At 51.0% G+C, this 14283-nt stretch overlaps 4 protein-coding genes across 4 annotated transcripts; 2 read left to right on the forward strand and 2 right to left on the reverse strand.

Annotated features, from left to right (window-relative positions):
• Positions 1-92: 92 nt before the first annotated feature.
• Positions 93-1207, forward strand: N7477_000465 (uncharacterized protein; the record flags this gene model as incomplete). The annotated part of the gene is given in 3 exon segments (XM_056962128.1): positions 93-311; positions 328-406; positions 471-1207. 3 exon segments carry the CDS (start codon positions 93-95, stop codon positions 1205-1207), a joined length of 1035 nt encoding a protein of 344 aa, XP_056827131.1.
• A 440-nt stretch (positions 1208-1647) lies between these two features.
• Positions 1648-2616, reverse strand: N7477_000466 (RTA1 domain-containing protein; the record flags this gene model as incomplete). Its single annotated transcript, XM_056962129.1, has 2 exons — positions 1648-2249; positions 2331-2616. The coding sequence occupies 2 exons, from the start codon at positions 2614-2616 to the stop codon at positions 1648-1650; spliced, it is 888 nt and encodes a 295-aa protein (XP_056827132.1).
• A 1726-nt stretch (positions 2617-4342) lies between these two features.
• N7477_000467 (putative phosphoketolase) lies at positions 4343-7162 on the reverse strand (the record flags this gene model as incomplete). Its single annotated transcript, XM_056962130.1, is given in 9 exon segments — positions 4343-4392; positions 4451-5276; positions 5332-5874; positions 5889-5951; positions 6003-6312; positions 6363-6515; positions 6569-6803; positions 6870-6944; positions 7000-7162. 9 exon segments carry the CDS (start codon positions 7160-7162, stop codon positions 4343-4345), a joined length of 2418 nt encoding a protein of 805 aa, XP_056827133.1.
• A 337-nt stretch (positions 7163-7499) lies between these two features.
• On the forward strand, positions 7500-9041 carry N7477_000468 (uncharacterized protein; the record flags this gene model as incomplete). Its single annotated transcript, XM_056962131.1, has 6 exons — positions 7500-7879; positions 7945-8259; positions 8315-8377; positions 8438-8510; positions 8572-8949; positions 9003-9041. The coding sequence occupies 6 exons, from the start codon at positions 7500-7502 to the stop codon at positions 9039-9041; spliced, it is 1248 nt and encodes a 415-aa protein (XP_056827134.1).
• Between the last annotated feature and the right edge of the window lie 5242 nt (positions 9042-14283).

Below are 14283 nucleotides of genomic sequence, written 5' to 3' on the forward strand. Positions count from 1 at the left end.
TTCCTTGCCTTCCTTTTTTTATCCTGGTCGCGTGAGCTCTTGACTAGCTATTCATTTCTTCTCGGTTCTTGTCACTGTCATACAGCTTGAATATGTCCTCCAAGAAGAAGTCCTCGTCCGAGCGCGTGCATTCGCGTCAGACAGACGATCCCAAGGCGGCACTGACACCTCTGACGGCCCCTGCGCCGCCAACACCACTCGCGCGCATCCCCTCTCTTGCGCGCTTCTTTCTAGTCGTTTTGAGCAGTCTCACGGTCAGCTCCGTTCTCTTCACTCTCACCTCGAGCTTGACATTGAACGACCTCGGCCTGGTCAGCAAACACCTAGAGGAGTGGTGGGAAGTGGGGGGGTCTGGTGGCCTGGAGAGCTGTTGAAGTTGGCTTGGCCTGGGCTGTTGGGTTCGACAGTAAGTTGAAGAAAGCGTGTCGCACTTTCACGGAGAATCATGCTAACAAGAGCCTCACATGCAGGTTGGGATGCCGCATCCTTCCTGTTCTTGACGCACATGCCCACCTACACCCTACTATCCTTTTTCTATGGCGTTCGCCCTACTTCGATCCTCACATCGTATGCGATCACAATCGCCTCGACAGTGATTCCGTTTGCGCTTTTGCGCCAGCCGTCGTCGGTTCATGATTTGTCGCACGCTCCGTCGGGCGCCGTCGCCAACCGAACCATTCTGCAAGACCATTTGACGACGATCTACACCACTCTCACCGCGACATCTATCTTCAGTGTCATGCTGTATGCAAGCTATGCAACATGGCTTCCTGTTCAGCTCGTGATGCACTTTGAGAGCATTCCGGACATCAGCGCCGCGCATGCTGGCCCTGCGGGTCTTCCCGTTCTCTTCTTGACGCTGATTCCTGTCGGCTATGCTGTGCGCGATTTCCTATTCGTTAGCTCCGCTGGAAACTCAAGGAGCTCAGCTGAAGATAATGCCAACCTTGAAGAACGTCAGGGAGAGGTCCTGTTCATGTCTCTCTATCGCAAGACCTGGGGTCAGTTGTCAGTCAAGACGAGAATTCTGGCTTCTCGCACGCTCCTGTTGGCATCTGTGATACTGCTCAACACCGTTGTCCAGGTTGCAGGCACGGTTCAAAATGTTTCCGTGGTTGGCGCATTTGTGTGGGGCTCTGTTTGGGCCGCGGCGACATTGGTAGTGGGCGGAGTCTTTGGCTGGGTTGAGGCAGTGGATGGTGTATAGTACTTTGCAAAGCGTGCTTAGTTGGATGGTTCCATTATGAAAAGGGGAGTACTGGCTTACTTCTTTTCAGTGATTTGAGACAGTTTGATTCTTGTTGGTGTCTACTTGATAGCTTAGCAATAGTGAAGCTTGTCATTTGACGTGCTGAGTTGAATCTGGTAAAGATGATCCTAGACATTTTCCCGTGTTCAGCCATAAAGTAGACCGCAATGACGTTAAGCATGCCATCCATTTTGGATTACTCGCTCATCGGATCATCCTCCACGATCATTACGGGATAATACGCTCACTTGATATGCATGCATGAAATCACCTTCTATGATCATTATCGCTAAAGTTTCAAGATAGTCTTGCCCCCCTCCTCCACGCGATACTATCTACAATGGTACCCGCATGGGAGACAACAAAAAAGGTACACGAATGAAGAGATGGAGATTAACTCAAGACTCTGAAGCGCGGGTCATCTCAAGCTTGTCTCCAGAAACCTCAGACTTCAACGTATTAGCCTTGTTGTGGCCAGGCAGAAGCCAACCAGGATGGACAACATTGAAGACCGCCACAGCAACCGTCATCATGGCTCCATCCAAAGCGATGAAGTAGCTCTCGTGAGTGATCAAGTATCCGGACCAGCCCTGCGATAACTCGATGGTACGGTAGATACTCCGAATATAGATGCATATCACGGAGAGGATCATGGCGCCGAGCAAAGGCACAACTGATCCGGTCAGTTGTTGAAGAAGCCTATGGCGCAACGACCGACGAATGAAATCGGCGGCACAGAGGACAAAGATGGTAACGGAGAAGAGTTGGAAAACGATTCCCGCGACCATGATGTGTGTGCCGGGGGCGGTGTTGCCGCCGATTTTGGTGGCTTCTCCGGATGCCAATCCACCGCCGATTGCCTGAATGACTAGCGAGACGATATCGCAGGTGACGAAAATCCAGAGGTACAGACTTGGTTTCAGGATGGATGATTCACGGCCCAACAATTGGATGAACTGACCCAGGAGGACATAGATTCCTGCTGTGAAGAAGGTGGGCGCTAAAGAAGATGTTAGCATGACTCTACTCAGTCATCGTTCTTCTGAAAGCTCAAGCTCAAGCTCAAGTTAAAGCAACTTACCAATGATCAGGGTAGAAATCTGCATTAGGAAGGCCGTTGAGTTATACGGGCATTCTGATGACCAGGTTCGGCCAGCCCATCCAATAACTTCCACGAGACATCCAACAGCGAAAACACTGGTCCACCAGGTCCGCTTCCAGCACATTTGGATGATGTGTAATATCATCGAGAGACCGAAGAGGACGAGGTAAGCAATGCCGGCTCCAAGGGTTGGAACGTATCCGTATGAAGTGCCGACCCCAGGGATTAGGGCATGGCAGCCAACCAGCAACTCTTGCTTATCCATGCTGAGCTTGGGGGGAATCAGACGAAGCTCCGCTCCTGCAGGGTGTATAATTATTTGGGGTAAAAAAGGAAAAAAAAAAAAGAAAAGAAGAGGTAGTATAGCCAGGTGTAGGGAGGCGATTAAAAAAAGCAACTGAATGGCAAGATTATATCCGGCGAACGAATGACGGGCTGTTTGGACAAGATGATAGGCACGGGATCGGGGATTCAGGAAGTTGACAAACAAAAGAATTCCGCACCAGCCAGGCTTCCGAATTGCGGGATGGTAAATGGGCAATAGGCACAAGAGGCTGATCTTTTAACGGCGATGTATATAAAAGTTTGAAGGATTCATGGCTGAGCAACACGAAGCTCCCCACCGTTCTAGAAGGGCTTGCGAGCTCTGGGGGCCACGACTATTTGACTCGCAAGGTTTGAGGACTTGTGTCTTCGGGACAACCAATCCCGACGCATCCGCGAGTTCATATCGACCCGTTCGGCGTCAACGGGTTTAGCAAAGAAGATAGTGGATTACGGAACGGGAAAATTTGAACAAAGTGGGGGTTGCGAGACAGTGGAGCACCAGACTATTGTAAAGAAAACCTCAAGAGACAAGATGACATCAAAGCCAGGCCCCGACATTGGTCCGATCTTAATAGGGATTCGGGCTGACAGAGACGTCCGCGGTGTTCGCAAAGCAGGAAACCTCGCAAGATCCTCCTGTTCGGGTTTAGCTCCTCCGAGACTCTGGGCGTGTGCTTGGCCTCTTGTCACTTGGCGGACTTTTATGTCTTCTCGCCATGTCCGATCCGGCGCTGTTTCCCGTAGCCTTGCATAGATCACATTACTGGAAAATTGGGGTTTGGGTAGATGGTTTTCTTATAAGACAGTAGGCCTCTAGAATCGTTGTTGTTGTCTTCCAGTCACCTGGGCTTCGCATCTGGAATACGTCTGCACTCAAATGCCCGTGTGGAGCAGGTTTCACGGGCACACCGCTAAGAAGTCACTTTCGAAACACAACTCATGGCTTGTAGCCAACCGCTGGTACATGAGGCTCAGGGCTGGAAAGTAGCCGATTGCACGAGTCAGGCACATCTGGAACCGTGGTGCGCTCCTAGCCTTGGCCCAAAGCTTTCACTTGCGGGGCTTCCGGACTTGAACTTGGAACGCAGACCTTGGGGTAACAGGAAGGTTCGCGGGTTTTCTATACTTTTGCAGATTTCGTGAGCTACCTCTGGTGACAAAGATGAAAGGTTTGGGGTTTCATGTCCATTCAAATGCTGTCCATTGGTGACCTGAGGACGTGGTGTGAAAAATTTCAAGTTCTGCTGTCCACTTGCAATAGTGGATATGTGTATCCGAGATGGTAGGCCACCATCCGGTCCATGCAGACGTCCCCCAGGACTATGAATAATCTCAGGTACCAAAGTTGCAGAATTCTCTAGGACTGAATGCGATCTGCTATCCATCAGAGTGTGGATTTTCTACGGCAGACTTACTATGCGCGCCAGAGTTTGACATTGGCAGACGGCGTTCAGTGGGCCCGTTGAATATCCGCTCATTTCTTGATGTGATTTTGCAATGTGCTGACGGCGTCAAAGTCGAAAAGTCTAGAGAGTCTTTTTTATTGGCATCTAGTGAACGCAATAGCGGCTCCGCTCATATGAATAACGGCAATTGCGCGCGACAACCCATCTATCCAAATTTCATCAGTCTTGACCCAGCACTTCACTCTTGCGTTCATCATTCTAGGCAGCATTTGCAAGATTAGTGGGCGTGTCATATGTGCCAGCAGGATCTACAAGCCAGTCAGCACTGCACACAAGTCAGGACGGGGAAAATACGGCTGCACTCACCTTCGAGATGCTCGATGATGTACTTTCTCGTCTCACCAATCTTTTGCTCGAACTCGGCAAACAGTTCTTGGTGGTGAGCCCGGACCTTTTCATTCCGTTTGGCTCCCCCACCAACTGCCGCCTGGGCAACATGATAGCGTGAAACCCGATTGACAAGCATCATATTAAAGGGCGTGGTAGTGCTGCCCTCTTCCACGTACCCGGCGATCGAAACACGATCAAGACGCGGTCGACCGAACAGCAAGCCTTGCAGCTCAGTTGGATAGCCATGATAATTGAAGTGAATGGGTCTATCTGCCGTAAAGAGATCGTTGAAACCTTCAGTGGACAGTGCGTGCGGGTGGCGGCCTTCGTTCTCGAGGATCATCAAGTCGGTCACGTTCACCACGCGGACGCGCAGAGATGGCGCTCGCTCTTTCAGGATCGCCGCAGCTTGGACAACTTCGAACATGACCTCGACGCCAATACCAACCAGGACCACATCGGGGTCCAAACCATCGTCCGTGCTGCAAAATTTCCAGACCGATGCACCCGCCCTGCAGTGATTCTCGGCTTCTTCTGGTGTCAGATACACGGGAGTCGGCTGCTTGGAGCCGACCATAAGATTGATATAGTTCTTCGACTTCAGACAATGGTGGAGTGTGGTCAAGAAAGTGTTGGCATCAGGTGGCAAGTAGACACGAGCGGCGGTGGGCTTGAGCTTGAGCACGGAGCCAATGAAAGATGGGTTCTGGTGGGAGAAGCCATTGTGCTCCTGGCGGGTCCAGGTGCTGGTCTCGATGTAGTTGATGCTGCTAACAGGGCCGTGCCAACTGGTCTCGAGTGCCTGAAAGCAAGATTAGTGCATGAGCAAAAGTGAGTGAACTGAGAGCTAGACTTACCATCTTGATGAACTTAGAATACTGCACCATCATCGTGTGAATAATGCCCAGGAAGCTCTCATAGGATGGGAAAATGGCCGTCCGTCCAGTCAGAGTGTACCCCTGCATGAAACCCTGACACATGTGTTCGCTCAACACCTCAATTACACGACCACCGCGCGCATTGGCGAATTCATCCCACTGGAAGTTGCGGTTGGTGTCTTTGAAGACGGCGTCGAGTTTGTTACTTTCCAGTTCATCCGGAGAAAACAACCGCACGGTGTGCGGGTTTTCCACGAAGACAGCATTGATCAGCTGGCCATTTACCTTCATTGCACTTTGTTCTGTGCCTTTCTTCGCACAGAACTGCTTCCAGTCCGGCATTTGAGGTGCGACATAGCTGTTGTAGGCTTCAATGCGCTGGCCCAACTTCTTCGCGTCCTCCACTGGAATAACCGACTTAATCTCGTCAATAATATCGCCGCCTTCCGTAAAAAGTTCCTCGGGCTTATAACCCGCGAGCCATTGCTGCAGAAGGCTCAACTGCTGCTTATCTTTCTTGGCCTTGGGCAAGGTACTTGATGGGAATGGAAGGACCCTTCAATGATTTGGCCATTGAGCTCCTTCGGACCGGACCATCCCTAAGAATATTGTGAGTGTCATCTATGCCGACTTCTGGTCGATAGACCTACCTTTGGTGTTCGCAATATCAGCAGTGGCCAACGAGGTTTCAAAATTGGTTTCCCAAGACGAGCGGCCCGCTGAATCTTATGAATCTCCTCCACAGCCCATACCATGGAAAAATGAAGATCTGTATCGATATCATCCAAATTCTCCACGAACCGGACCTGGTAGCCATATCCGCTGAAAAGTGCTACTAACTCCTTGTTGTCCATGCAGCCGAAGATAGTGCGCTCGCTGATCTTGAAACCATTGAGGTGAAGAATCGGAAGAACCGCACCGGACTCTTTGGGATCGATGTACTTGATTGCATGCCATGAGCTGCTCACAGTCAGAACGGCATTTGAAAGAAAAATTTCCAAGGGACCTACGCAGCAGTGGGACCAGATTCGGCTTCTCCATCTCCAATGACACAAGGAACAATCAGATCGGGATTGTCCATGACCGCGCCGAAGGACACGGCCAATGCATAGCCTAGCTCTCCACCCTCGTGAATGGATCCGGGGGTTTCAGCATTGATATGGCTGAGAGAAGTTGTCAGCTTCTATAAACAATCAATAAATTCTTAGGAACTAACCTAGGAAGGCCAGCTGTCGTGCTGAACGTCGAAATAAGCCGGTGAAGACCTTCGCGATCACGAGAATACTGCGGGTAGAACTTCTCCAGTGACCCCTCCAGCCACAACGCTGCCAAAATTGCCGGTGCTCCGTGTCCCGGACCAACAACAAAGAGCATATCAAGATTTCTCTTCCGAATGAGATAGTTCAGGTGAGAGTACACCATAACGAGACCAGGGCATGTTCCCCAGTGACCTGCAGAGAGAGGCCTTATTAGCACGTAGCGAAATTTTGTTGAAGACTATACAAGGTCGAGCTCACCGAGCAGCCGAGGTTTAATATCATCGAATGTAAGTTCTCTTTTCAGGAGTGTGTTATCGTTGAGGAAAATCATTGCTATATAGAAATGAGTACTTATGCTCTAAGTATTCTGATCGTCAAGTCTACTTACCTGCCGCGATATAGCACGCCGCCCGGCGAAACTTGAACAAGGCATCGCAGGAGATTTGATCGAGCGTCTCATGCTCGAGTTTAATTTGCAAATTCTCCACATAATCTGGTAAACGCGACGGCAATGGCTGCGGATTAGGCCGGTCGATGACTTCTCCAGGCATGATTGCGATGAACGGGTGGAGCTATGGAGCGGGAGATAAGCGCAAGTCTTGCACGGAATAGTCGTACGAGGCGATCACTTTTAGCAGAATGTGGATAATTGAAAATATTTGGTCGGATGCGGCGGAGAAAATAAAGGTCATGCCATAGATCTTACCATAGCAGGGCTATTTGGTCCGCCCTGTTCCTTTCGGCGACGTCACAACCCTGCCCACTTGACATCACTCATCAGCAACCGGAAACCAGATCAACTAGTCTTCCCCACTAGAATCAGCATCTTTTGCGACAGCACTCAGTGCAACGCCTTCAAAATCTTCTCAAATAACATTCTACACAGCCATGGCAAAAACCGTGCTCGCTGTGAACGCCGGATCTTCGTCCGTGAAGATCACTTTTTATACCTTCGAGAACCCACCCAAAGCTATCGCCGATGCGCAGATCTCTGGTATCACGGCGCCCCCGCCCGCTCTCAAATACCAGCGCACTGGCTCTACCACGCACAAGGAGAAGCTGCAGGAGAAGCTGAGCACGCCTCAAGATGCCTTCAAATACCTACTGAAGCGCTGCTTCCATGATCCCGAGCTATCCGAGGTCGCTAGTGAGAGCGATCTGGCGTACATCTGCCACCGGGTCGTTCACGGCGGCGATTACCAAGATTCGGTAGAGATCAACGACGATACCATGCACCATCTGGAGGCATTGGAAGACCTGGCGCCGCTGTATGTTCTTTTTCCGCGCCTCGCATTGTGTGACACCAAGCTAATCATTTTTCTGACCGGTCTAGTCACAACTTCTCAGCCCTGGAAATCATCCGCCTCTGTCGCGAAGAGCTCCCCAGCGTGCCCAGCGTTACCTTCTTCGACTCCGCCTTCCACCACACATTGCCAGATTATGTGCGAACATACCCCATCGACCAGAAAGTCGCCAAAGCAAACGGACTACGTAAATATGGGTTCCACGGAATCAGCTACTCGTTTGTACTCCGCTCCGTCGCAGACTTCCTACAGAAGCCCAAGGAGAAAACCAATTTGATCGTGATGCACATCGGAAGCGGGGCCTCCATATGTGCGATCAAAGAGGGGAAATCGATCGACACCTCGTGAGCTCCGGCCCCCTTCGTAGCATCAAAGCGGGCACTAATGGAAGATTATCAGAATGGGTCTTACTCCCCTCGCAGGATTGCCGGGCGCGACCCGTAGCGGCGATATCGATCCCTCGTGAGTCGCATTGCTCCATAGTCTCGTGCTGGGGAAGCTAATTGTGCCCGTGAACCACAGTTTGGTCTTCCATTATACCAGCGATGCGGGGAAGTTAAGCCCCACTTCTACAAAGGAGATGCATATCAGCACGGTGATTACATCTAGCCCCTTGCGGGGTTCTCAGTACTAATATTGGGTTTGCAATGATTTAGGCCGAAGAGATTCTGAACAAGAAATCGGGTTGGAAGGCACTGACCGGAACTACTGATTTTGCGGAAATCGCAGTAGAGAGCCCTCCTTCCGAGGCGCACAAGCTTGCTTTCGATATCTTCGTCGATCGCATTCTGGGGTACATTGGAAATTACTACGTCAAGCTTGGCGGGGAGGTCGACGCGCTCGTTTTCGCCGGTGGTATCGGGGAAAAGAGTGCACTGTTACGCCGCACACTCTCCGAGAAATGCAAGAGTCTGGGCGTCGCAATCAACTCGGAAGCCAACGACAAGGGGCCGGAAGATGAGGAGGTCGTGAAGGATATCTCCAAGGGCGCCGGCAAGGGGCCCCGGGTGCTGATCTGCCAGACGAATGAACAGGTGAGTCACTAACAGGTGCTGCAGACACACATTCACTAATACTCGTCTCGCAGTTCGAGATGGCATACCACTGCATTCGCAAGCAGTCTTGATTTCCCGGGGAGGAGTCAAGTGGTTGGACAGCCTACATACATACAGTAATAGGGTCAATAGGATCACATAGCTTCAGCCAGAATTCCTAAATCAGATGTGACAAGTTCAGATTGATCTAGGCCCGTGACAACAATGAGTGGTTTTGACTTGTAGCTTCGGGCTCGGACCTGTCAAGATATCTCTCGATTGAGTTTGTTGCCAGGAACGCGCCGATTGCCATCGAGCGAGGTCTGTGTACCTTTGTCATTCCAAGAAGAAAGACAGGTCCCTGCATACCAATGCAATCCGACTTCAGCCCCGTGTGAAGATCCAGGCTGTCGGGAGAGAAGTCCGTGGGTTCTCTCATTCGGTGGCTGGGTAGAACAAGATCAGGTATGGGTGTGATGCATCACCTTGACCAGGTACCCGGGCTCGCCAGCCTGCATTCGGGGGGGAAGTTGATACCCTTCCCCGATTCCCCAGGGGTGGGATAACTCCCTAGGATCACGCAAGATGCGGGAAGGGGTTGCAAATCGCCGGGTCACGATCGGGAGGGACGATCGCCCGGGCTCTGTGAAGATGACTGAGGATCCATCGGTCATGGGTTGGATCTGCAGAATTGATAGGCCTCTCTACCTCTAAAATGTGCGCCGAGAAACGCTCGACATATTTCTCTGTGCATCTTGGTCTGCACGGAGGACAATAAGGCAGTGCATGATGCAGTAGGATCAACGCAGCGCAGCCTGTCACCAGTCAACAAGGGGTCAACAAGGTCGCAGGGATCGACACTGCAGAGTGTCGTGCTTTTGCATGGAGCAGTCAGTGTGTCATGGTGCAGTGTTCCAGACCGAGTCAAGTGCGCCAGTCAAAAATCTCGATCGGGGGTCCAGGGGCGAAGTACTTTTCCCAACCTCGCACTTTGTCGGGAGGCACTTGGGAGCTCTCCACTTTGCGGGCACTAGTGGTGCTGGAAACATTAGCCATAGGTGCTCCACTGGCTGCGGAATTCCAGGAGAGAACCCGTCGGGTTCCAAGAGATGTGGTGGGTCAGTGGTGGTATTTTCATTGTACTCTGTATGGTTCGATCTGTCCATAGCTTCCCTCCCCCGTGCATCCATGTGAGCGTCACTTGGGTCCATCCTCGGCGCACACTGAGCTGCACGATGTGCATCTCATTCACTCACTAACTCTGGGGCGGTTGACCCAGCAGGGGGGAAAAGAGGGAGGATCGAGCCCGACATTATGGGCGTTGGGGCCGTGGAGCGGCGATCGTCATCTCTATGGTGTTTTTATTTTCTCCTTTTTCCCTTTTTTTTTTTTGTTTTTCAATATTCTTATGTCCTTATTATTTTCTTACTGTATTCGGCTCATCCCCCCTCCCCCACCTGGTACGTATTGAATTGAGGCTGTCACTTGCAAAAATGGATCATATCCACTTGAAGGATGCTATCCGGCTGGTCCATCACGAGGATTTTGCTTCACGGGTATCGCCGTGCGGCTTTCCGACGATCTCAGCAGGAGAACCTTGGCCTTGAAACTAGAAACTAGAGCCCAGAGCCTAGGGATGGGAGCTTAGCAAAGAACGGCCGGAAAGAGCTCTAGACTGTATGCATCGTGGATCATTGATGGGATCCAGAGTCCCGGGTGAGTGCAGTCCAGTATCCAGCGGAGTACGGAGTACAGGCGGAATACGCTCCAGACCTATGTGGACGCTCCCACTTGTTCCAGAATGCTACTCTTTACGGCAACCTGATTTCTAGGAGATTTCCACCAAGATCGCCCGGCTTCGCTTCCGCGCAGCCCTAGTCCGCCACCGATTGGATTGGTATGTTCAGATGACTTGCAAAGACGGGAAATGGACCGGGCAGATCCCGCGGGCAGATCCCTTCAGACAATGAGAAAAACGGCCGCCACAAGTTTGAGGGAGTGACACATCGATCGGCTGTCGTCAAACAAAGCACTATTCACCCCCTGTCCCGCGTTATCGCGCTGCAATTGATGCGATGCCAATGCGGCTTCACCTTTCCGCTCCGTAGGGCCCCTGTCCCTGCAAGCGCCACTTTGTAGGCGCACTGCAGCATGAGCACGGTGGACGATGTATCCATCCACCGGGCATTCAACGTAGCTCTACGAACTGCTATTCCTAGGCAATCAGCTGGTACCTGGAATAGGTGGAAAATTGGAAGGCTGGCAAGCTTTGAAGCGTCAGCTCGGCTATTGAGCTAGGAGAGCAGTTCATGCAATCGAAACCTTGTTTGAGAACTAATGCATCGAGCCGAAGTCTGGAGACAGGTCTCAGGAACCCGTTGTGGCGAATAGAGATGTTCAGCCAGTACCAGCGCCCTGGATCACCGTTTGGACCTTATGAAAATTCTGCTTTCTCCCGAAATGGTTCCCAGCTTCCTGAACAGGGTGCTCAACGGGGAAACGGAGCAGGAGGCCGGAGACCGGACTGGAGCAAGCAGACCAAGGGCCCTTCCAACTACCTTCTTTCCCGTTTCTAGCACTATTCTAGCTGTAATTATGGAGAACGGGGGTCTTCCCGAAGTAATTCCATGGAAGTGTTGCCGGGTCCACCAGGGGAAGGAAAAGGAAGCTCGCTACTCTAAAAGTAAACCTTCCCTCCTTTTCCCTGAAAGGTTCCCGAGGCCGTACCGTACAGTATCGGGACAGTTCTAGCGCATCGAAAATACCGTAGAGGGATCCAGAGAATGGGTCCTTCCAACCGCGTGCGGCCCACCAAAGGATCATCATCAATTCCCATCCGACCTTCCATGGACTGGAGTGTGGATGACACCACACGGGAATCATCATAGTCTCTTTGACCTAGGTCCCCCCGTGGCATCACCAGCCGTGTCTCGATCTCGCTAACGGCCCGGAATGCATTCCGCGGTAGATCACCAGTCCAGATTGCTATGAGACAACTTGGCCATTGGAACCCTCTATCACATCTACTCTACATCATTTTTAAAACGCCACCTTTTCGGAGGAATGACTGAAACCAGGCTTATGAACCCCCCCGTTAAGAATTGTATCAGGACGAAGCGACACGTCCCCTACCACCTGACTGAGTGGCCGGGATTGAGAAACGGTATCTGGCGGCTCCAGTGTGGCGAATATTGCGCGCTGACGCAAATGTGGTACCCTTAATAGGGGATATGGGGGTGGAGCCGGGGGGGGGAAACCATGTTTTCTACATTTCCCGTACCTGGACGGAGAAAGAAGTCGTCCAGAATGTTTCCATAGGGAAAATGTATCGTTACATACTCAATACCCAAACCCCAAGGACCCAGGGCCGCGGTAGAGACGAAGGGGACTAGAAAGGCTAGAAGACTGAAAGAATGTTCATACGTAACCGAGACCCAAAGTGGATTCCTTTGCGCCCTCATAATTCGATCGACTTGTGCTCCGTAACGATGGAGCCTGTGTCGCGCCCCGGGGTCCACCCCCTATGATGGATCCTTCCCTTTTTCACCCCCAACTGGTAATCGATCGGTTGGAGGACGGCGCTTCCCCCGGAGGACTAATGAGACTCTCAAGTCTTGAGACAAAGGTAGGGGTTCGGGCGTGATACTTTGGTAGCCAACGATTGGCTTTTTGATTCGACTGGTGACGGGAAGAGGAACAAGGTGCCTGGTTAGGAGCGCCTACGACACGCTTCCCGAGACTTTCCCAGTCAAAGTGTTGGGAAGCGAATCGTGGCTTGACGGGGCAGATATGTGTTCATTGCACGGAGGGCCGCGTGAGAGACCGAATGTTTGGTCTTGATTACCTTGTCGATAGGAAATACATAGCTGTTAGGTTGGCCAGGGGGTGAACGTGATACCTCGTACCTAGGCATCATATGTCAGCGCTACAGGGGTTCTTTTCTTGCCAGTCTGTTTCTCGGTATAATTGACCCCTGGCATTAGGGTTGAGAGGACTAGTTTCCAACTCTCCTCGGGTTGCTAGTACTCTTCCAGTTAGGAAGTGATCCATCTTGTCCGATGGAGCCCGACCACGCGAGTCGTATGTCTATCGTAAAGTCTAGTTCGGATGGATCCGTTTTCTGTTCCTGCGGCTGTTTTTCTGTCTTCCCCTGCTCCACCCATGCACAATGGCCGGAGATTCGGTTCCTAGCTTCCACAAGTGGAGAGCTCTGTCCGGCTCATGTCTTTGCGTTCTTTTTTCCTTCCTCGTTCATCTGATTGATTCGGTACTGCATGGTACTTTTGGATTTCTTTTCAAGGGGTCCGATGCATCCAAGATCGACTTGTGACCGATCATAGTTTGGATTTGATTGATAGCAAAAATCAGCCCCGATCTACCTGGCGCTACTGCAACACTACTTTAGCTAGACGTTGGAGAAACGCAGAAAGGGGGCGCTGCAGTCGCGTTCCTGTTCCCCGGGACCAGGAACGGGAGAGCCGCTCTGCTAAACAAAGAAATATGGAACCCTCCACAAGCTTATGGTTCTTTTCTAAAATGCATTTAATTTAAATTTTAAAAAAATAAATCAAAAAATAAATCAAAAAATCAAAAAATCAAAATTTTCAGAAAAGGGTTGTCTTTTTCTTGTAATTTATGATTTATTGATGTATTGTTCCCAAAAAAGAAAAGAAAAGAAAAAAACCAAAAGGAAGAAGGAAGATCATTCTTAGACGATTTTGCCATAAGCCAGTTTAGAGCATCCTATATCTACGCAATCATCTCCCCCCTTGTGCTTCTCTTCGTTATTTATTTAACTCTCTTCGGGACATACTTGACAGCGCCCGCCCTACTTTCAACCTCCCTACCTGCCGCCCTGTCTTCTCCCTTTCTCCCTTGCGATACGTTCGTTGATTTACAACCGGATCTACCGGGCCACAGTTCCGCGGCACTTCTCCTTTCCAGGGCCTCCCTTGCCGTCCAAGCTCCATATCCCTTCTAAGCCGTTTTCTTGGTTCAGATCGCGATTTTATGGCCGTGATCCTGCAGCCACCCTTCTGCTTGTCTTCTTGAATTTATTCTTATTGGGGGATAATCCGATTCGCGATCTCTTGGGGGCAAGCAAATAAAAAGCAACAAGCGACCTGTCTGCATCAATCTTCAACAACGCCTGCCATTCTCAATTGTCGGGTACTGTGTCATCACATTCCTGCCCTACTATCTGCTGGCGCCCGCATTGTTCCAGCGGTCATCTTTTAAAAAGGATCGTCTTTTCCGATCTCGACTGCACCTGCGTCTGTCTGCGCCGCCCGTCTTCGTCTAGAACCGTTTCCAGTTTCTTTCAATTTTTGCGAT

Source organism: Penicillium maclennaniae, assembly GCF_028827695.1.
Source record: "Penicillium maclennaniae strain IBT 15551 chromosome Unknown utg000001l:1.0-3280838.0:1.0-3283122.0, whole genome shotgun sequence".
In the NCBI taxonomy this organism is placed as follows: Eukaryota; Fungi; Ascomycota; class Eurotiomycetes; order Eurotiales; family Aspergillaceae; genus Penicillium; species Penicillium maclennaniae.